This window comes from Cimex lectularius, unplaced genomic scaffold (genome assembly GCF_000648675.2).
Source record: "Cimex lectularius strain Harlan isolate CLEC.00 unplaced genomic scaffold, Clec_2.1 scaffold252, whole genome shotgun sequence".
NCBI classification, from domain to species: Eukaryota; Metazoa; Arthropoda; class Insecta; order Hemiptera; family Cimicidae; genus Cimex; species Cimex lectularius.
In genome coordinates this window covers 16,620-39,024 of record NW_019392777.1, presented here as the reverse complement: position 1 = coordinate 39,024, position 22,405 = coordinate 16,620, and the positions used below count along the sequence as shown (strand labels likewise).

The 22,405-nt window shown below is 36.2% G+C and overlaps 1 protein-coding gene across 1 annotated transcript; it reads right to left on the bottom strand.

Moving 5' to 3' along the window:
* Positions 1 to 275: 275 nt before the first annotated feature.
* LOC106670826 (solute carrier family 35 member E2B-like) lies at positions 276 to 17,597 on the bottom strand. Its single transcript, XM_014401456.2, has 7 exons — positions 17,222 to 17,597; positions 1,884 to 2,135; positions 1,685 to 1,817; positions 1,363 to 1,416; positions 1,100 to 1,300; positions 831 to 1,005; positions 276 to 773 (listed from the first exon to the last, which is right to left on the bottom strand). Exons 1-7 carry the CDS (start codon positions 17,391 to 17,393, stop codon positions 738 to 740), a joined length of 1,023 nt encoding a protein of 340 aa, XP_014256942.1. The 5' UTR covers positions 17,394 to 17,597; the 3' UTR covers positions 276 to 737.
* Positions 17,598 to 22,405: the final 4,808 nt, after the last annotated feature.

Here is a 22,405-nt window from a genome sequence, read left to right as displayed (position 1 = left end):
ACTAACCTCTTAACTGTTGCACTACCTCATCTTACATTAATTGCCCATGGAGACACCTAATCCCGAAACACTTAGTTTGATGTTTTTGATGTGCGTTCTTCTTGCAACATTAAGAACAACTGTAAATAAAAGGGGAAAAAGCAATATCATAACACCGAAGGAGGATTTCATAGGTCTAGGTATATGGCACTTAATGATAAATCTTTGGGTGTTAATAATCTTGCTGTTTCGTTTTACAATCGAGTTGTGGCAAGGAACGATGGAATACACAAAAATATTGACAAATAAGATATATATTTTTAAATTTCCTTCTCTCTCTTTTTCGCAATATAGTATACAAAAGTATAATATACACTGTACAAAAGAACAAAATGAACCAAAATAAACAAGTCAGTAGCACAACACTTTTACCTAATATACATAATAAATTACCTAAGATCTATTACATAAATAAAATTCTTTGTGTTCACAGTACTTCTTGGATAGAGGGGGAGGGGAAGGGGTTAAGATAATAAGTCTATATTATAATAATTAGTTTTATATATCACAATTAATCCGAGGTTTGGAAATTTCGAAATAACCCTCAGAGTTTGTTTGATTATATACAATCACATAATTTTCTTTTTAGTTTTAAAAAAAGTTGGGCGGGAAAAGAATTTTCCTCATCGGTTTTGGCTCTGGAATATTTTGAGAAAATGTTTTGATCGATCCTTCTGGGCGACGGAGGAAGCGAAGAGTCAAATCCTCCTAACCGGCTGCAACGGTTCGAACGCCTGTCAGACGGAAAAATAAGATTTAAAAAAAATAACATAAAAGTTTGTCGCACTCACTTCATCGAGTTTGCCGTGTCTGGCCGAGAGGGTGTCGATCTCACGTGCCTTGTTGTAGAGGAGGACGCCGAAGATGACGGTGCACGTGCCGAGGGCTGAAAGTCCGGTAACGGGGTTGCCGAACATGATGACCGACGCCCAGATGAGCAGGGCCCTTTTGGCGGTGTTGGCCACACTGGAGGATAAAAGATGTTGGGTGAAAGGTAGAACGCATGATCGATTCTAATGGACGGTAAAGGGTAGATGTAAAAGATGATGGTGTCTCTTACCTGTGCGTCAGCGGGCTGGTATAGTCCATAAGGACATAGGCGGTGATGCTCTGCAGGTGGAAGAAGAGTCCGTTGAGAGCGAATGCGACCATGTGCGACGGAGTCACACCACCGAGGGACGACGAGTCCATGTATACGAGGGACGTCGGCACCTGGAGAAGCATGGAGGCGAGGCTCGTGTAGAACTGGAGCTCCGCGGGCCTGCGCGGCAAAGCACGGCGGGGTCAGCGACACGCTTTGTTAACATATGATTGTATACTCACGAGTATTTGAACTTGTCTCCGGAGATTAGCATCTTCGAATAGACGTTCTGCAAGCTGTACAGAAAGAGGTATGACATTTTTCCAAAAACGGGTCGTAACACAAAGTTGGAACGTTCCATGCGAGGAAAAGAGTAAAGGTATAGCGTGGATCGAAAGGAGAGCAGATGGAACGTTTCATGCTTGGAAAATAAAAGAGGTTTGACATGGACCTTATAAAGCATAGCAGATGGTATGTTCCGTTTGGAAAAAGTAAGATGTATGACACGGTCACACAGAGCAGATAGAGGAACGATCCAACAGTTGATATTCTACAAAAGTTTACCATTCCGTAAAATTGGTCGCCATGGCTGCGATGAAACCACGTGCGTCGAAGGAAATCTCGTTAATTGAGCAAAGGGCGAGCCCGCCCATGACCGGCAGAAGGGACAGCTTGACCCAAAGACCCGTCTCCTCTCCTGAAAAAGACACACACAAAAAGAGTAAGTGAAAGAAGTACCGACACAAAAGAGGATGTGACTTACCTAAAAGGCACCTTGAGATGAAGACGGTGAAGATAGGCGCCGAGCTCTTGATAGTCTCAGTGAAGCTGACCGCGACGTAGTTGAGCGAGACGAGGCCAAGGAGGACCGTCGCAAACCTGGTGCAGCCGACAAGCACCATATGCTTGTAGAAGCCGGGCGGCTTGGAGAGTCGCGGGTGCGACTTGTACATACCGCAGGGGAAATAGAGCTGGACGCAGCCGCAGACCATGGTCATGAGCATCTGCGACGTCCCTAAAAAAGTTTTGGTCACGACAACTGGGGTCAGTTTTAGGCCTCTGAGGATAGGAAAATTAGGAAGATGCAATAAGCCTGAAGACTGGGGAGCTGCTTCCTAGAATCGATCAACATCATCACCGTGTTTGAACTGAACAACTAGAAAGTTCTAATTAAAATTGATAATGAAGTTAGTGTTAGTAAAGTTTGTGGTTGTTGGCCTGTGGGTCCGTTGAACAGACGTGATAAAGCGCCACCGGGTCACTAACTCTGTCCGTCTAGTCGGTCTATTCCAGAGAAAGAGAAACGATACCGTAAGAACTATTAAGTAGGACTTCAATTGAACTGACTTAATAAAATACTGTAACTGCTAATCAGTTGGAACGCACCAACCAAGAATGAGTTACCGTAATATTAGGCCAGTAAAGTTGGAATGGTTCAAGTGTTCCACGGGATAAATACAAAGGCATTGTATTGTCTTATCAATTAGAACTTACAACCGGATCACAGGTTGTACAAAATAATGACATAACTATTGTACACTGCATGTGTTCCAAGAGAAAAACACGTTATATAATAACCATCCCTAACCGAGAAGTGAACAGTTGGAACGTTCCAACCGATATGTAGAGATCTAAGGAGAAAACAGTTGGAACGTACCACCAGATAAGTCTGTCAATAACGACAGATCGCAACGTGTGTTTCAACATGAACGTGCGTATGGAACGTTCCCAACAGGCAATAAGGAGTGAACAACTGAACGTTCCAACAGGTAAGTGAACTGGCTCAATGACTGAGCAGTTGAAACGTTCTAACAAGTGTACACTGTAAAAAGAGGACTTGAAACATTCCAACAGTTGGGTGAGTGGTCCAATCTATAGGTGAGAATATTCACGAACAATACAGTACATAATTGTTGTAACGCTGCACGTTTCAAGAATAGAACACGTAAGGATTGAACAGTTGGAACGTTCCAAGAGTCCTGTGAAGACATAACGGCCGTAGAAGAGTGAAAAAACAGAAACGCCTTCTGGGTTTCCAAGAATAAATACATATATACTGTGGTCTGACCAGTTGGAACGTTCCAACAATCCTGTGAAGACAACGGCCGTAGAAGAGTGAAAAAATAGAAACGCTTCTGGACAGCTTTAATAAATACAGAACTGATCAGTTGGAACGTTCGAACAAGTACGCTGATAGCGGCCGTAGAATCAGTGATAAAACAAAAACACATCCGGACTAAAAATAATAAATACAGTTAGTTCGTTATACTGCACTATAATAAAAGCCGTTTTTATTTTTTTTTTGAAGAGGGAATTTCCAGTCATTGAAAAACAGAAGGAAAATTCGGCTCTTCGTTTAAGTTTTGACATGAATGAATAACGTGAAAAGGGCTGTCTAAATTTTATGATCAAACCCTTGTGGGGTAAATTTAAATTTATGAGTAATTTGGAAAATGTAAATTGTCATAATAAAAATTACCGTTTTTTAAAATTACAATTGATCTGGTACCTATAAAAAAAAATCAACACTGAAGAAAACTATAAGAAAATGGCTGGTGAAAATTGGTCGATTTTCCCATCTTTTAAGAAAAAATAATCAATTTTATGGGCGGGGAGATTGATATTTTTCCTTGTAAAAGCAGTTTGGAGGATATTACATTTTTCTTAAATGGTGTAACGAGCTGGGAAAAGCTCGTCAGTAGTTAAAAATATTTTATGAAAAGGTGTCATTCCTTAAAATTGTCGAAAATATAGTTACAAAACACAAAAGGTGGACTTTAAAAAAAATTTAATTAAGAGAAAAAAAAGACATGCTTGAGAGTTCCAAGACGGAATACAACGATATTGTAACGACAGAACAGTTGGAAAGTTCAAAAATAAAGGAGAGCAAATAGCAAAATAACAAACCTTCTAAGAAGTTGAAACGTCACAAAACGTCTACCAAGAGTTTGTCATAATACGCTCAACTGTTGGAACGTTCCAAGTGGAATACATTTGGAACGTCCCAACAAATCGGAGAGTTCATAAGCTTAATAAGCGGCCATCGAGGAAAAATAGAAACACTTGACTTACAGCACTCGGACGACGGATCACGACCATTCCAACAAATATAAAAGTACATGTGGCTGTACCGTAAGAACAGTACAGTTGGAACTCTCCAGGCTGCTGAGGAATTGACTGTTCACAATAGGCTAAACAGTTGGAACGTTACAACAAAACTTTAAAAGGCCTCTGTTCCAAAGGACTCACAACTCTCTTCTGCGACAATCGTTCCCCCCTAAATTATGAGGGGAAAATTGAAACATCTTTAAAGCTAACATACTTCAAAATTTGTTAACTGGGCAACGTACGGTTGAGTTGGTGTGGAAAAGAATATTTTTATTTCACGACCATATGCTTAAGAATGAATAGTTGGAACGTTCCAACAAAACGAAACCATAAGATCGGCCTAGAAGACTAATCAATTGGAACGTTCCGACAGACCATGGGTGCATTTGATCAAAACCAGAAGATTGATGCTGATGGATGCTAAACGGAACGTACTAAGGAACCGGAGAGATTCTTTAAATTGATCAGTTGGCACATGTCAGTTAGTTGGGACGTTTGAAATGCAACGTTGTGCAAAATATGGGAGTGAGTATTACCGTAATATAAGGACAGTAAAGTTGGAACGGTTCACCCGTTCAGAGGTAATTACGACCTAGGTAATCCGACTTACGTAAGAGCTGATCAATAGGACTGAATAACCTAACCGTTCTGTACGTAGAGAATAGTTGAAACGTTCCAAGACGTGCGACGATAGGGCCTTGTCACCTGGAACGTTCCAACAAATATGGCAGTATAACGGGCGTTATATATGCGCAAGACACCGGCCATCTGTTCAAGAAAACTATCTGTTGGAACGTTTCAAGTGTTCCAACAACGGCATCATTCCGGAAAATTCTTTTTCTTACAAAAAAGAAATACTAATAAAATGGTTTTTTATTTTATTAAAAGCATGAGAAAAATCTGCATGAAGAGCTGTCAAAATATTTTTCATAAATTTTTTTTGTCAAACTGGGACAGGGAAACGAAAAATAAGAAAAAACCGTTGAAAAAATTAAAAAGCTATGAATTATAAATATAAGATCTTATAAAGTTATAATTATATGAAATAATAATAATTATAAACCAATTTGAAAGCGATCTCATCTCGCTCGTGTAAAGCTGTCAAATTTTATAAGCTATCAAGCGAATATAAGCGGCCTGAAACCTGCTTTTTATAACCATAATAAAAAACGTCGGCAGCGTTCAAAAAGGACCGATAATGAAAATTTTCTGATTACTATTTTTTTTAATACTTTAAGAATTAAAAAGTTGTTAAATTGGAAACTGGGATTTGTATTGTAAAACTGTCAAATATAAAAACTATCTAGCTCGTGTAAAGCTGTAGAAAGCACGTATAAAGCTGTCAAATTTAAGTGATCTTTCTAGTGTAAAGCCGACAAATTTAAAGGCGATATCGCTCGTGTAAAGCTGTCAACTTTTGATAAGTGAATTGAAAACCAGCTTTTTCTAAACAGACAGAAAGATGGTTTTGTGATTTCAAAATATATTTCTTTTAAAGTACTTTGAAACTTAAGAAGTTTGGGGATGGTTAGGTAGCATCCCATTCTATTATGATGCACAGCACTCACATTCACCCTTCAGTGCCTCCTGCGGACTCCTGTAGGGGTTTTAATTAGGATAGCATTAAATGATAGGAGTGCATTTTCATAAATTGCATACTTATTCATTAAATGGAGGTAGGTGATAATTATAATGTGTACAAAGGTTAAGAAGTCGCTGAGCCGACACAAACAGGTTGAACTGAAGTGATGAGTTTCTGGTTATGTTACCAAATACCACCTAGAACCGTGTCCAGCTGCTTGCATGCACTTTTTGTGAGATGTCCTCTTAGTTTTTTATTTTGTAATTTATTTATTAAATTGGATCGCATGTTTTTTTTTTTTTCAGTGTATGCTGTTAATGTTCGGAGAATAATTAGAGACATTAAGAAAGAAGTTGAGGTGAGAGGTGGTTAATTATTTGGTAATTTTCAATATCTCAGGATAGGGAAATGCACAACCAGAGCTCATCCAACTTTTTTGTTAAAAATGTTCAAATTGAACAAAACAATTGTAGGGTAGTTGATACAAAATGGCCCACATTTTCTAATAATCTGTATGTTGTCACAATATGTTACTAATAAATAATAAATAATCAACAAATACGATTGTTAGTTACAGTATAAATCAAATTTCAAACGGACTGATACATAATTTATTATCAGGAGGATGGATAAGATGCAAAAACAAAAATGTGGCTGTTTTTGACCAGTCATTACATTTCTAAGGAATAAGCTGGGGAAAAGCTCCCAAAGACGGTTGTCAAATTTAAGAGAATTCGAACCAAGGATCATTACCTTACCATGATTAGTGCCGTGTCAACCACTGTGGCCTTCGTCGCCTCCTAAAGAAGTTGGTAAATTGGAAGCAGTAATTTTTATTATAAATCTAGTGAGCTTAGAGTAAAAAATATTCCATCTCCTTGGGTAAAGCTCTCAAATTTACAAGCGGCCTCTAATTTAAAAAGGAGACAGGGATTACTATAGTAAAGCGAGTGAGTTAAAAGTGCATACGTATATATATATATATAAAAATTACGATACTAGAAGAGTAAGAAAGAAACACACAGAATAGACAAATAGATTGGTAGAAATAAAGGAAGATATTAAAGGAAATAAATCGCCAATTGAACAAAGAGAGAGAGAGAGAGAAAAAAAAAGACATAAAGAGGGAGTTAAACAGAGAAACATAGAATGTGACAGACATATAGAGATACAAAAAGAGTGAGGGTGAAAGGAAGATGGAGAGGGGAATAACTATAGAAAAACAACATAGGCAAAACAACACATATAGAAAGAAAGAGGTAGTATAGAATATTTGTAAGAAATAAGAGAAACAGTGTGGGCGATGGTTATATTAAAAATTAGNCGGAATTAATAAGTTACCAACACGTTGGGAGAAATGTATTGAGAGTATGGGAAATTATTTTGATTAAAGAACATTGCTTTAAAGTAACTAGTTTCTTTTTTTTTGTTTAATACCAAAATCCTGCATTATTTTCCGGACAACCCAATAGTAATGCTAGCGAGATAAAAGTAATAAGAAAATATATTCATTCTCCTAGGGTAATAAAGTTCTCAAATTTACAAGCGGTCTGATTAAAATTCTTCTGCGTTGAATTAAAACAAATACGGCTAGATTGTTCGAAAATTAAGTTTTATGATGAACTGAATTGTTCCCTTTTTTTGGAGGTGAAGGGAGATTAAAATATTTTGAAAGAAACGGAAAAAGAATATTTTCCTCTTTGGCGAATCCTCAGTTACGATACCTTAAAAACAGCATAGATTTTAAAAAATTCCTGTAAAGAGCTGTCAAATTGAAAAAGGATCTCGCTTGTTTAAAGCTGTAGAAAGCTCTTGTAAAGCTGTCAAATTCAAATGCAATCTTACTAGTGTAAACCTGTCGAATTCGATAACCGTATATAGCACGGGTAAATCTCTTAAATTTAAAAGCGATCTCGAATAAAATTGTGTAATTTAAAAGATATCTAGCTCGTATAATTTACGCATTGAATTAAAACAATACGGCTTGATTGTTCTTCCAATAATTAAGTTTCATGATTTCCCCCTTTTTTTGGTGGTGAGTGGAGATTTTTTGAAAGACACGGAAAAGGAGTAATATTCTCCTCTTTGACGAATCCTCAGTAAAGAGCATACCTTAAAAAAATCCTGTAAAGAGCTGTCAAATTTAAAAACGATTTAGCATGTGAAAAGCTGCAGAAAGCTCTTATAATTGTCAAATTTAAAAGCTATCTTACTAGTATAAAACTGTCAAAATTGAAAGCATAATATATCTCGTGTAAGACTGACAAATAAGACTGTCTAAACAAATATTTCTCTCCTTGAATGGCTCCTTTCGAATTTGACAGCTCTTTACAGGATACCATTTCGAAATTGGATAACTTTTTAAACGAGCAAGATTGTTTTTAAATTTGTCACTTTTTTAAAACATAAACTCAAAACACAAAAACGTGTAAGAAAGACAAATTTGAAAACGGCCACGTATAGGCAATGAAACGACGGAACTTTTAAATCTTCTTGATAAAAACAACTTAAAAAATAATGTTTAAACGACCGGTTGGAACTTATCAAAAGTTGACCGTTCCAAAAGGAACGCTCCAACATATACGAAAGTAAATACATATGAACTTTCTTTTATCATATAAGGTAGATATATAGGTAAAAGGTAAATAGAGTATAGATTTCAGTTGTACCATTACAACAAATATAAATAACAGTCCGTTAGAACGTCTCATGTGTTTCAAGAGTTAAACACTAAGAATAACAATTGCATCGTTCCAATAGACCAGAGAGTGACTATTTTCTAGACGGTCTGAGAAGTAGAAACGCTTGAAATGCTGACTAGATCTGTCCGTTCAGTTTACTAAACAGTTGGAACGTTCCAACAAACCGGTATACCACTGACCTAAACTACAAGCTTGATAATCGGCCATAGAGTGGCTTGAAGTGTTCCAAGAAGTAGATTGAACAGTACATATGTAATAAATTTAGCAAGGACAGAGCAGTTGGAACGTACACACTACGTCAAGTTGGAACCTTCAAATTCAAATTGTACAATAAAATTTTGTTAACTGAACCAATATCTGTGAGTTGGCGTGTTGAGAAGGAAGAATTGTAACAGGGTAAAGTTTTGGAAAGAACAAAATTGTAACGTTCCAAATAGATTGAATTCCATACCGGCCGACAATCAGTTGCCAATATTTGCAATGTTCCAACAGAACGGCGAGTCAAAACAGCATAAGTTTGACCTTTTAAATTTAAATTAACCGGCTGGAACGTTCCATCCGAAAGACAAGTAGTTCAATACGTTAAGATTCAAAGAGACTATAAGGTCAGAACAGTTAAACCGAATGGACTTCCGCTTGAACGTTCTAACAACTATAGTTGAGTTGATTAGATCGAAGGTTCCCAAAGATACGAGACTAAATATTGCCAGCCTGCAAGATCATAAGAAAAATGGAACGATTCTGTAAGCACTAATCGGTCGGAACGTTCCATGAACATAATGAATAATTCTTAATATGAGAATATTTTAGTAGTATTAGTAGTAGTTTTAAGACAGTAGATTAGTTAAGTTCGTTTCAAGTGTTCCAAGAGGAAATGCAACAATATTGTTCAGTTGGAACGCTCCAACAAATATGAAAGTCTATCCGTTCTATAAGGGCTGAACATTTGAACGTTTTAAGTGTTCCAACAAATATTAGTATAAAAGCCACTTGGCTTCGTACGTTTCAAGTGTTACACAATCAAGTTGGAACACTTCAACAAATATGAAAGAATTAGTTAAGTTCGTTTCAAGTGTTCCAAAGAGAAAATAATATTGATCAGTTAGAACGCTACAACAAAATGAAAGTATATATTATCTATTAATATATACTATATATACAATAAGGATTGAATATATGGAATGTTTCAAGTATTCCAACATAATAATTGCCACGTAATAACTTGAGTTCAAACAAATATTAGTCATAAAAGCAATTTAAATACGTTTCAAGTGTTCCAAGAGGTAATACAACAATATTGACAGTTGGAACGATCCAACAAACATGAAAGTGTATATATATATATATATATATATATATATATATATAAAATCAATCGTTCTATAAGGACTGAGCGTTCCAAGAGTACAAATACCGCGACGACATTGTAATAAAAGAACAAATATGAGTATATATAGAAGAAGAAGAAGAAGAATATTTTATTGTATTTTAGCATTATATATATGCCTATACAAGGGATGCACATTTTGTTTTCTCACATATTTTTACATAATTACAAAACTTTATCCATGTCCAAGATAACTACAGTAGAGTACCATATTTACAGTGCAACACAATTAACAATATAGATAATTTTTAATTTAAAAAATAATTAATTATTATTAGTTATTTATTATAATTTTACAATTATATCTTGATATAGATAATTAACAATAACATAGAACATATTATGGACATGTAAAGAACCTTTGGCAGACTGCATCATTCATCTAACATAAACGCTCTCAACTTCAATGTACACAGTATAAAATAAAATAAATCATTTATTTTTTCTTTATCCCAGCTTCCATTTAGTAACCATATTAATTTTTCGTCACTATTGTACAGTTGTGGTGCATTCTTTAAATATTTTTTTTCTTAATGACGAATATATTGGGCACTCCCATATTATGTGTGCCAAAGTTTCGTTGACCTTGAAATTGCAGATTGTGCATAATTGTGTGCAGTCAATGGAGTATGTAATGCCATTATAAAACAGTCTAATTGCTGCGACACCCGATAGCCTTAGTTGCACTATAATTCTCTGCTTGGCCATGGAAACATTTTGAAATAAATAATTTTCGCATAAATAAAGAGAAGAAATTCGCCTGAAGAAGGGGTTGAAGCCGGAGCTAATGCATCGGTCGATGTTAATTGAATAGAGATTACTCTCACTACGCTCTATAATGTCCCTTTTGTGCTTCGCCACCACACTTACATCACGAAAAAAAAGGGAAGGTTCGTAACCCAAACGAGCCAATATTCGAAGTAAATGAACAAGCCAGTTACCATTACAATATTCTTTACGGGGTGATGAGAAGTTTGTTGCGAACAAAACAGATTCAAACGATCTCTTCAGAAGGGATTTTTTATCTGAAGCTAACACTTTACTTAGCCAGTTTATGACCCTAATCAAAATTTTGGTGCTAGTAGATTCAAGACCAAACTCAATTTTTATATAATGATCAGGCTTGTTGCGGGGCAGATAGAACAGCTGTTTATAATACCTGATTTGCAATTTGTCCAAACCCTCCAACTGCGCCACCGCCCCAGCGTTCAGCGGCATAGTAGGCAGATGCAGCGACAACTGAGTCAAATAGCTTTCTTTTCGTCGCTAGCGAGTTTGATTTACTTTTAATAAGAATTTCTTTGATCTTTCCAAGAGCTCGTATACCTTTATTAAGTGCGTTATTCCTTGCCAAATTGAATTTACCTGTACAGCTAAGAGGTATGCCCAAGTAAGTGAACGAGTTTACATACAGCAAAGGCTGCGACTCAAAATATAAAGTTCTTAACTTCTTGCAAATGGGGGACCTTCGGAATACTAGAACTTTAGTCTTATTAACATTTACAGACAGTTTATTAGTGGAGCAGTAATCAGATCGTTAAGCATCCTCTGAGACTCCCTATAGCTGTCAGCCAGAAGTACTACGTCATCAGCAAAGAGCAGGCATACAAGGTGAGCAAGTTCGTCCAATCTAACACCCACCATATTCCGGTTTTCAAAGAAACGGATGAAATCAGATATAAATAGAGAGAAAAGTAAGGGTGACAGGGATTCTCCCTGAAGCACCCCCTTCGTAACAGCGATGCTATCCTCTGATAAGTCGTCGTTCAGCTTAAGGTTAAAGCCCGCAGAGTTATAAACATTGTTAAGGATACGTATAATCTTGCCACCAATCCCCAATGAATGCATTTTCGCCCAGAGCAAATTATGATTTATGTTATCAAAAGCTTTTGAGAAATCAACAAAAACAGCAAATAGGTACTTTCCTTTTTGGATGTACTTTGTCGCTAAATTATGTAAAATAAAAAGATTATCTATGCAAGATTTATTCTTACAGAACCCAGCCTGCTCTTCTGGTATGATGCAATTGATTTCACAGTACCTATTAAGTCTGTTACGAATTATTGTTGTAAATAGTTTACACAGTGTGTTAAATAGTGCTATTCCCCTGTAATTATCAGGGTCATTCCTGTCACCTCTCTTGTGCAATAGAGTTAAAACTATTTTATTCCAATTATTGGGGATCTGCTCCGTATCGAGAATTGTATTTAAAAAATTCAAAAGATAATGAATCCATTCCGGTGGTAATGCCTTCAAGAATTCATATCCAACACAGTCACTACCCGGAGACTTATTATTCCCACACGTACCAAGGCATTTAATCAATTCCTCTAGAGTGATGGGACTATCCAAAATCGGATGGCTTACGACATAAACCACCAGGTCACCAGCAATATCAGGGGGGTACAACTTTTCAAAGTAAGATCGCCAACGTTCGGGTCTAATCGGATTGAAATTGGATGATTTATTTGCTGTTTTTTTCACTGCAAGCCAGAACTGTTTAGAGTTTTTCACGTTTGCGATCTCATCTGTCAAATTTTGATAATAACATTTTTTTGTTCTGTTAATCAATGATTTATATTCCCTTTTACAGTCCAAGTAAGCAAGATAACTTTCAGAGGAGTAGTGCTGTTTTTTGAGATCACTATACTTTTTCCTCACCTCTTTCTTCTTAACACGACAATCAGTATTAAACCAATTAGAGAACTGGTAAGTGGTTCGACCATCCACGACTTTACAGATTCGTTTCACCATACCGGCTGCCTCCGCTGATTTTTTGATTGCAACAATGAGATTATTGTAAAGATTTGAAGGATCAGTACTGTTAAAATATAGCTCATTACAGCGAGAGATTGTTTTTTGAAAATCAGCTTTCTTATCTTCCATCCAAAACAGTCTCCTGGAACATATTCCATAAACATCACCGTTTTTTGAAATGCATTGCTTAATTTCACCCGAATCCCAGCAAGGGGTCACCATTTTAAGAAGGCATGCTTTATGTTCAGAGGTTAGAAAAATTAATAACTTCAAAGTCTTGAATCAAATTTAAGCCAGTGTGATTGAGCAAGATCAATTGTACTTTTTCCTGAAGATGAGAGGAAAATAAAATCACCTGTTTTGTCTGACATAGATCTCCCGTTGCACAACTCCAGGCTCAAATCACCCAACATCTCCAGCAGCAATCTCCTTCTTTTATTTATAGTTTGATCACAAGAATTTCTTGGGTAATATAATAGTGTATTGTTAAAAATTAATTCCTCTGACTTTTCAATAACACCGACACGTGCATTAAAATCACCCACAACAATAAGAACTAAATTTTGACCATATTTTTCTTTTATATAATTTAAATGCTCAGACAGTCCATGAATACAATAATCAATATTAGAGGACGGGTTCCAGTAACATGAAACTATAACATAAATTAAATCACCTATCTTTATTCCAATCGATACCCACAAATATGTTTTTGCAATAATGAATACATTTTTTTCATATCGTTTCTTAACGAAAATTGCAATTCCCCCACTTGGTCTGCCAAAGGATTTTGTTTTACGTGCTTCACTATACACAAAACTACTGACCCAAAAAAGTCGGGCAATTCTTCATTTTTAACAACCAGGTTTCTACCATACAAAAGATATCAATTTTTCCAAACGTATCAAGTACTCGCTTATCAAAATCTGAATTTAATACATTTGGAAACCCTGAAATATTCCAAAATAATATACATAGACATGCTTTTCTCTCCTTACTAACATTTTTATCTGCGGCAACACGACCTCCACCTAGTTGCGATGGTTTTTCGTTAGGGACGAAAAAGCTCCGCACCATCACCGACCACTGCTTTCTCAGGGGAACGAGGACCGTCTTTTTTCTTAAAATAGCGAGTCAAAGGTAGCGACGATCCAGGGCTCCTGGTCCTCTTCTTTCCTCCTTCATCCATGCGTACGGTTGAACGATGTTCCCGTTTTCGAGGCGTATCATTCTGCAGTTTGTCGTAGGATCGAGTCCCATGAGAGAACTGGTTGAAATCCAATGTATTGATGTTGTTCGAGTCAAACTTCTTGCCCTCGATGATCAAAAAATCTCTTATAAGAGAAGCCCTGATGTTAAGCCCTCTTGCTTTAATGAATGCCGGAAGAACTTTTTTCCGGTTAATGCGATATACAGGCAGATCTTCGTGAATGTATGTGTTTTTCCCTTTTAGATTCTTTTTTGCAGCCCAAACGTCTGCACGTTTAGAAAATGAATTGAAACGGACTATGATCATGTGCCCACGATTGTTCGTTACGTTCACAATTGAATCAATGTCCTCAACCTTAATTGTGGATACCTGCATTGTTTCGTCAAAAAATTTCTTTAAATCATCTTTAGCCGTTCTATAGGACGTAAAATTGATCTCGAGGTTCAAGATTACTAAGTTGTTTTTCCTTAATTGGTATTGTGTAAAAGCAAGCTCACTTTTTAACTGGGCGTTTTCCATTTTCACTCCTTCGATATTACGGGTAGCATTCTCCAAGTTTGCTGTTTGAGCCTTTAAATCGTTTTCTAACGATAGCATTTTTGCTCTGATATCGGAAACTTCCTGTTTAATAGAAGTGACATCTTGTTGTATGTTTGTGAGAACCTCCAACCTTTTAATCACGTCTTCAATAGTAGCCATGTTTCGGAAAAATTGATGTGACAAAAATGGTTTGAAGATTAATATTTATTTATTCAATGCGCCGATAAGTAACACTACCGAAGTATGCCGGTCTCGCCGGATTGTTGTGATAAACTCAACAACACGCCTTAACTCCCACCTAGTTCTTATCTATTATTTTATCACATAGAATAGAAAATTCACGGAGCGTAATCCGAAGTGGAATAAAAATAATTTAGTTTTTACTCACTCGGAAATGACCTTTTATGGAAAGGCTAAATAGATCTTCACATACACAGGCACTCTTCAAGCAGCGAGCGAAGTTCCAGTTCATAAAACCAAATCTTGCCCACGGCAATTCACTTTTAATACAGAGCGATCTTATACACGTCCACAAAGTATGACAATACATCTGCATCTCCAAATATTTGGCTACAAAACCTAGATAAGTTCGTTCCAAGTGTTCCAGCAAGTAATACAACAGTATTGATCAGTTGTAACGATCCAACAAATATGAAAGTATAACCGTTCTATGACAGTAAGAACGTTTCAAGTGTTCCAAGAGGTAATACAACAATATTGATCAGTGGAACATTCCAACCAATGTGGGAGCATACATACCCAAACTTCAAGTAGTACGTTGGAACATGGTAATGGAATACGACTGCTCCAAATAGTATCGAAACTAAAAATGTTGCGTTTGGTTGTTGCAATATTTCGACGAAATGCTTAAAAAAACGTTCCAACTAATTTTCTGGAGGTTGAAACAAATCCGGAGTTGTTGGAACGTTCTTAAATCAGATCTTAGATTTTTTTTTGAACGAAGAATTTCAGAACAACTTGGACATTAGTTTTTTGTTATTTTTTTTAAAGATTTCACTAAAATAAGTGAAAAATCATGTTCAAATCGTGCAAGAAAGACAAATTTGAAACATGTAATTCCGACTTCGAAATGCATATGGCAGGTCTGTCACTTTCTGGCGAGAAACAATGGATCAATTTAAAAAAAATTTTGAAAAAAACTTTCAAACATTCAAACGAAATAAAAACTTTCATTCATTCATAGATTTCACTAACAATGAGCTTTTGCTTATTGTTAGTAAAATCGTGTGAATATTTTGAAGCGGCCATTAAGGGGAGAAGGAAAAACACGGCCGCCAACGCAATATTGGCGAGAAACCGTGTCCAAAGACCAAAACACTGTTCTGTTTCAGAACAACTTGGACATTACAGTTGTTTTTTAACTATTTGTGTAGAAATTTCACTAAAATAAGGGAAAAATCATGTTCAAATCATGCAAGAAAGACAAATTTGAAAGGGCTATTCAGTTTCAGAGATTCAGATATGGCAGCCCTGTCACTTTTTGGCGAGAAACCATCGATCAATTTAAAAAGATAATTTTAAACAAAACTTTCAACGAACATTTTTAAACGCAATAAAAATTTCATTCATTCATAGATTTCACTAACAATGAGCTTTTGCTTATTGTTAGTAAAATTGTGTTTGAATGGTGTAAACATTTTGAAGCGGCCATTAAGGGGGAGAAGGAAAAACATGGACGCCGCCTCAATATTGGCGAGAAACCGTGTCCAAAGACCAAAAACAATGTTCTGTTTCACAACAACTTGGACATTAGTTTTTTTTAAATATTTGTTTAAAGATTTCACTAAAATAAGAGAAAAATCATGTTCAAATCGTGCAAGAAAGACAAATTTGAAATGGCTATTCATGTAAGAGAGAACGGCGGCATCGTCACTTTTTGACGGAGAATCAAGAAAAATTCGATAAAACACACCAATTAAACCAAAAATTACCCCGTATATTTTGGTTTTTCACACAATTTTGTCTCTTCAAACGGGACAAAATTCACGTAAGAAAGGGATTCACGTTGGAAAGAAACGAACATGGCCGCCTTAAAACGTTTTGGCGGGAAACCGAGAGAAAAAAAAAATACTCCAGAGATAAAACTTTGAAGAATGGTGGCCAAACGTGGCGGCAACATTTCACAAACAAAACAAAAAAAGTTAAACCTACTTTTTTTGTTTCGTTCAAAAAAAAAATCCTGGCCAAATTTTGAAAAGCCTTCATGATTGACACCGCAAAAAAAATGGCGATTTGTACACAGAGAGCAAAAAATCTTTCTTTCACTTATGAAAATTTTGTCAGGCGTTAAAAATATTTTATGAAAAGGCTTCTTATTTTTATAATTTGGTATTAATTGTAATAAAATTATCGAAAATTTAATGAAAATTTTAAAAAAATGTGTATATCTTATGATCAGGGCCATGGACAAAAAAAATGGCGGACTGTCGGTTTTTTTTCTTTATTAAATTGTTTTTTAATTTATTTATTACAAATTGAAAAAAAAACTGCAAATATTGTTTATTAAGCCCATTGGTTTTCCATTTGATAAAGGCAGATTATTTCCTAAACAAAAAAACTGAAATTAATGGCCGCTGTGGTCAAATCTTAAACTAGGGTTCGCCAGAAAAATTGCAAAATTGTGAATTTTCATGTTTTTATGGTTATTTTGATAAAGGACAAGAGGAAAGAAGATAAACATGTAATGCTAATGCCACGTCCCGGCATCTGACCGTACGCCGGGTCGAAGGCGACGTCGTGGAACCCACCGGAGGACAACATAGATTTTTTTTTTTAATCGTCCAAAAATACTCACCGAGGACCGTCGGATCCGCCTGCATGTACGACAGTATGTACTTGTTGAGGAATAGTGTGCAGCCGGAGAAGAAGTACCAGAGGAAGAGGAAGAACAGGGCCCGGCAGTTGAGAAGGCCCCCCTTCTGGGTCATAGCGGTCTCCGGAGGCGGGACGGCACGTTCTTCGTTCATGTTACACGGTGTAACTTGCCTCGGGAGCTAGAACGAAGCGAGGGACGGACGTAACATCGTCGCGTATGACAACAACCCTGCTTAGAGAAGGTACGGCGGCCGAGGAAGGAGGGTGACGCCTCAACGCTGTTACAACCCGTGACGTCACGTCCGTCAGGTCGGTGAACCAAAACCCAGTCAACTCGCCATACATATTTTTAACAAATATATTAATTTATTACCAAAGCACCATGCATCTAAAAAGATCCAGATGAAGGTCTGATTGATAAAAGTTCACTATGCATCATCCGATTTACAACTTTGATGGTGGGACTTAATTTTATTAAAAAACAAAAAAATCCAGTTTACAAACTTTGGGAGTCTTGATATAACAAGACCAATTGTCTGCCATTTTTCTGCGACAGCTTGCTAGTCAAGTCCCAAAGTCCCTTGATAATTGACCCGAGGATTGTTGTTTTATTATTACAAGGTCTGACAATGTCAACTCGGAATTTTATTAAGCCCTAGATAATGCAAGGTCTGTTGCTGGAACGTGATTTTACAAAGTATGACTTTTTTCTGACTTAAATATCCAGAAGTCTTGATATTTGTAAGATTTTGATAAAAGTAAAAAAACCACTCTTGATCAGATTTGGGTGTTTCATGGTAGGACTTAATTTTAAAAAATCCAGATAAAAAGTCTGGGCGTCTTCATATAACAAGACCAATTGTTGTCTGGCACTTTTTTGTGACAAGTTTTCAAGCCCGAAGCCGTTTGATAATTGATCACAGGACTTGTTTTTACTATTACAAGGTCAGACTTAACAGCCCAAGTTTTCAGATAAGTCCCTCACCCTCCAAAGTCCTGACATATATGAAAAAAACAAATCGTTTTACCGTGTGAATTGGCTTGTCAACTCGGAATTTCGTGTTTTTAAGGTCTATTGTTGGGACGTGATTGTACAAACTATGACTTTTTTTCCGACTTAAATATCCAGAAGAGATGTGCAAGATTTTGATTCAAGTAAAAACCCTCTACCTGAATAGATTTGTGTCTTTCATGGTGGGACTTAATTTTTCTAAAAACCAAATTTTTTCAGTTAAGAACAATAGTCTTAAGATATGAAAATAAATTTTATTAGTACATATATTCATTTCAAAGTCTAAACCCTTCAAAAACCTCACGATGGGACTTGGTATTACAAATTAAAAGACTTTCAGACTTAAAAACTTGTGATTTGAAGGCCGTTTGGTGATGGGACAATTCGTGAATTGGGATTCTTGGAGTGATTATTTTGCCCTTAAGACCAAAAACGTCAGATAATACGAGCATGGCGGGACTTGATGTCATAATGCACGAGTTTTTCTTTCTGGAAGAGCAAAGTTTTCAACTTCAAAGTCTAAGCCTCCAGAAACTTCATGGCGGGCATGATTTACTAAATTGCAGGCTTGAAAACTTTGAAGTGATTTTAAGATTGGCAGTCGGACTGTTCTATTGGTTTCATGGAGGGCTGAAAAAGTCTCAGGCCAGACAGAATTAAAGTTTACCATGGTGGGACTTGATTTTATGAAATATATAATTGTCTGAGAGATTGTTCGATATGCTTGGATTTATTTCAAAAGGGCTTGTAAGTTGGGCAAGTCTGAATACGCCCAATCGGCCTAAATTTTTTCGAGAGGGAAATTTTCCGGGAAAAGCCAAGTTTTAAAGAGATTAGGGGTGGTGGTTTTACAATTTTCTAGGATTAAATTTTTGAACAATTTTAGATTTGATTATTAAAATTTGGCCGACCAAGAAACTAACACAAATCAAACGAAAAATAAGTGAAATGTAATCTTCAATTTCAACTGTGTTTCCTAATCAGTACAATAGGAAAATGTATCAATAAACCAAAGAGAAATATAATTTTCTTTGGACCGAATAAGTCAGGCCAGAATTGCCCCAACTTGTTAAAAAAAATAAAAAAATAACAGTCCAAAAAGTGCGATTCGTCAAAAGAGCCATTTTTTCCTCTTACAATTTTTATTTTTAAAAGTTTTCTCGTGTTAATAATTAATTGATAAATTCATCATGTTGAATGACAATTCACCGATTTGACGTTGCCTATCCATCGTGACCTCACGTATGGAGTCGAATCTCCACACCAGTTGACGTCTTGTTCAGGGTTCTAACCGCTATGTTTGCCGACGACCCTGAATTAAGTTTAACTTGACAATACTAAATCGAGAGATTTTCAAGCATCCTCGCACTTTTCTCAAAGAATTAGGAAAAATTGACGGTCCAAAAATCTTATTTTAATTAATTTGTAATGATAGACCGCCACTAAAATTTTCCCCTTTTTCTTCATTCGTGAAAAAAGAAAGAAAAATAAAAGCTTCACGGAATTTTTCAAATTCTGTCTTGTTTGTTGTGTACTTGCCTGGGGTAAAAAAATTTTCCTTCGGCATAGCTACACACAAACAGAAATGACTTTATCCGATTAAAAAATATTATGTCAGTTATTAAAAACAAAGCTTTAGTCATAAATTATGAGCTTTTGGAATAAACGATCCTTAAGTCTCAAAAATCCAAAGACTCACCTAGACTGAAAAATTGATTTAAACTGAAAAAGCTATCATAGTATTTTGAAAAGATGTTTTATCATTTTTTTTCCCTTTATGAAATAGAAAAACCAGCAACGCCAACTGATTGGTTAATTTCAGGTTATAACTGCGAAGCTATCAGGTTAGTTATAACTTACAGCCCTGCTTCACCATTAGGACGGATTAGGTTATAACCAACCTGAGATTATAATGAAGTTTTAATCTTATCTGTATAGATAACAATGCACTTTCAGTTTGGTTTGCGTTAAAAACACGTGCTAGCCAAAGGATGAAGTTTATAACCTATGTGTGATGTTAGTCCATCAACAGACTGGTTACTATGACATATATCATCCAACTGTGTTGGTTGCGATGAAGTTATAACCTGTATATATTAGGTTAAGGATGACGTTTTAACCTGTGACAGGTCATGGATGAATCTATAAACTACATCTGTTATATGAAAACATGAAGTTTGGTTTACACTTATTTGGTTGCAAATATCTGTATGATGATCTATAACCTGTATTCGTTAGTTTAAGGATGAAATTTTAATCTAATCTTATTAGGTTATAGATTATTTTATAACATGAATGGTAAGTTAAGGATTAAGTTATAACCTAAACCTGTGAGGTTAAGAAAACTTTGTAACCTAGGTGAAGAGTGAGTTATAACCTTACCTACTAGTTTAAGTTATAACCTACCCATGATAACTTTTCAAATAGATATGACGTTATAACCGTTTGTCTCTGGCTTTTAAACTATTGCTGAAATTCAATATGCATCGTTGTTTATAGCCTGATGTAATTTAAGTTCAATGGTGGATGACGATGATCACGATTATCAGGATGAGATTAGGGGCGGAGATTGCGAAATAAAAGGCTTTTTAAAATGGATAAAAGCGTTGGCTGGCATTAGAAACGCTGACTGATGACTGGGTGATATGCCATCATTTCTAGGACGGTTGTTTAGTATTGTAATATACCTATCAAGAATTTTGGTAGACATGTTGGCGTTATGAGGCCGCAGGTTTTCCTTTGTAAAATAAGTCCAAAACACGTGTGGAAAATTCTAGGAACACTAGGGGTTCATGATTTAAAGAAAAACTATGATCAATCGTCGAAATAAAATGTGTGCACGATAACTGTGACGTATGGACTTTGTCGCCTTTTCATGGATGACGAGCCAAACTTGTATTTTTGTACCGATTCTGCTTGTTTCGGGCTATATTTAGGTGGTAGGAATGTTTTGAATTGAAACGGCCCGCTGTTCCTCGGGTGTGTAGCGAGTCGCAGCAGACCATCGTCAAAGAAAAAATGAAGTGAAAAATTGTATACCAATTTAAAATCTGACGAATTATGGATCAATCCACTGGACTGCAATTTTATCTATTGAATAATAAAGTAGTTCTGTTCACAAAATATGTTAAGAATTTTACCATTTTACCAAAACATGGCCAATTTGATGTTTAGGAGGACTGTCGATATGACGCCTTCATTGTCGCCATTTGACCAGTCCGTAAAGCTTAATCTGATCAGTTCAAAATTTTACGACGTCGTTCATATTGGACAGCCAAAAAAGAGCAGGTTCCAAATGGATTAGTTGGGTTGCGAGAAAATCTGTATCGAAGTCCTTACCATGTTCGACCAGGCTGCATTTTAGTGGTGAGAATGTTTTGAACTGAAACGGTCCGCTGTTCCTTTGGTGTGTAACGAGTCGCAGCGGACCGTCGTCAAAGAAAAAATGAGGTGTAAAAATTGTATACCAATTCAAAATCTAATTATGGATCAATCCACTGGACTGCAATTTTATCTATTGAATGATAAAGTTGTTCTGTTGACAAAATATGGTAAGAATTTTACCAAAACATGGCCAATTTGATGTTTAGGAGACTGTGACGCCTTCATTGTCGCCATTTGACCAGTCCGTAAAGCTTAATATGATCGGATCAAAATTTTACGACTTCGTTCATATTGGACAGCCAAGAAAGAGCAGGTTCCAAATGGATTAGTTGGGACGCGAGAAAATCTGTATCGAAGTCCTGCCATGTTCGACCAGGCTGCATTTTGGTGGTGAAAATGTTTTGAACTGAAACGGTCCGCTGTTCCTCTGGTGTATAAGGAGTCGCAGCGGACCGTCGTCAAAGAAAAAATGAGGTCTAAAAATTTTATACCAATTCAAAATCTGACTAATTATGGATCAATCCACTGGACTGCAATTTTATCTACTGGATAATAAAGTTGTTCTGTTCACAAAATTTAGGTGGCTAAAACCTGACGGTTTGGTTGGTTTAGGACATTTAAAACAGTGACCAAAATTATACAATTTGGCAAGTAGAAAACTTTTACTCAAGGTAAAATGTTGATTACTTTGGGTTCCACTTATGAAATCACAATCTTAGCCGCCCAAAACCTTGAGGTTTTTGTAAATTTTGGACAGCCAAGAGAGAA

What these genes read in the sequence shown, in the direction of transcription:
- LOC106670826 (XM_014401456.2), bottom strand. Translation starts at nt 17,393, where the DNA reads ATGAACGAAGAACGTGCCGTCCCGCCTCCGGAGACCGCTATGACCCAG. An exon ending in GGCGGATCCGACGGTCCTCG is followed by an intron (nt 2,136 to 17,221) that starts GTGAGTATTTTT and finishes AAACTTTTTTAG; the next exon opens with GGACGTCGCAGATGCTCATG. An exon ending in GGAGACAAGTTCAAATACTC is followed by an intron (nt 1,301 to 1,362) that starts GTGAGTATACAA and finishes TTTGCCGCGCAG; the next exon opens with GCCCGCGGAGCTCCAGTTCT.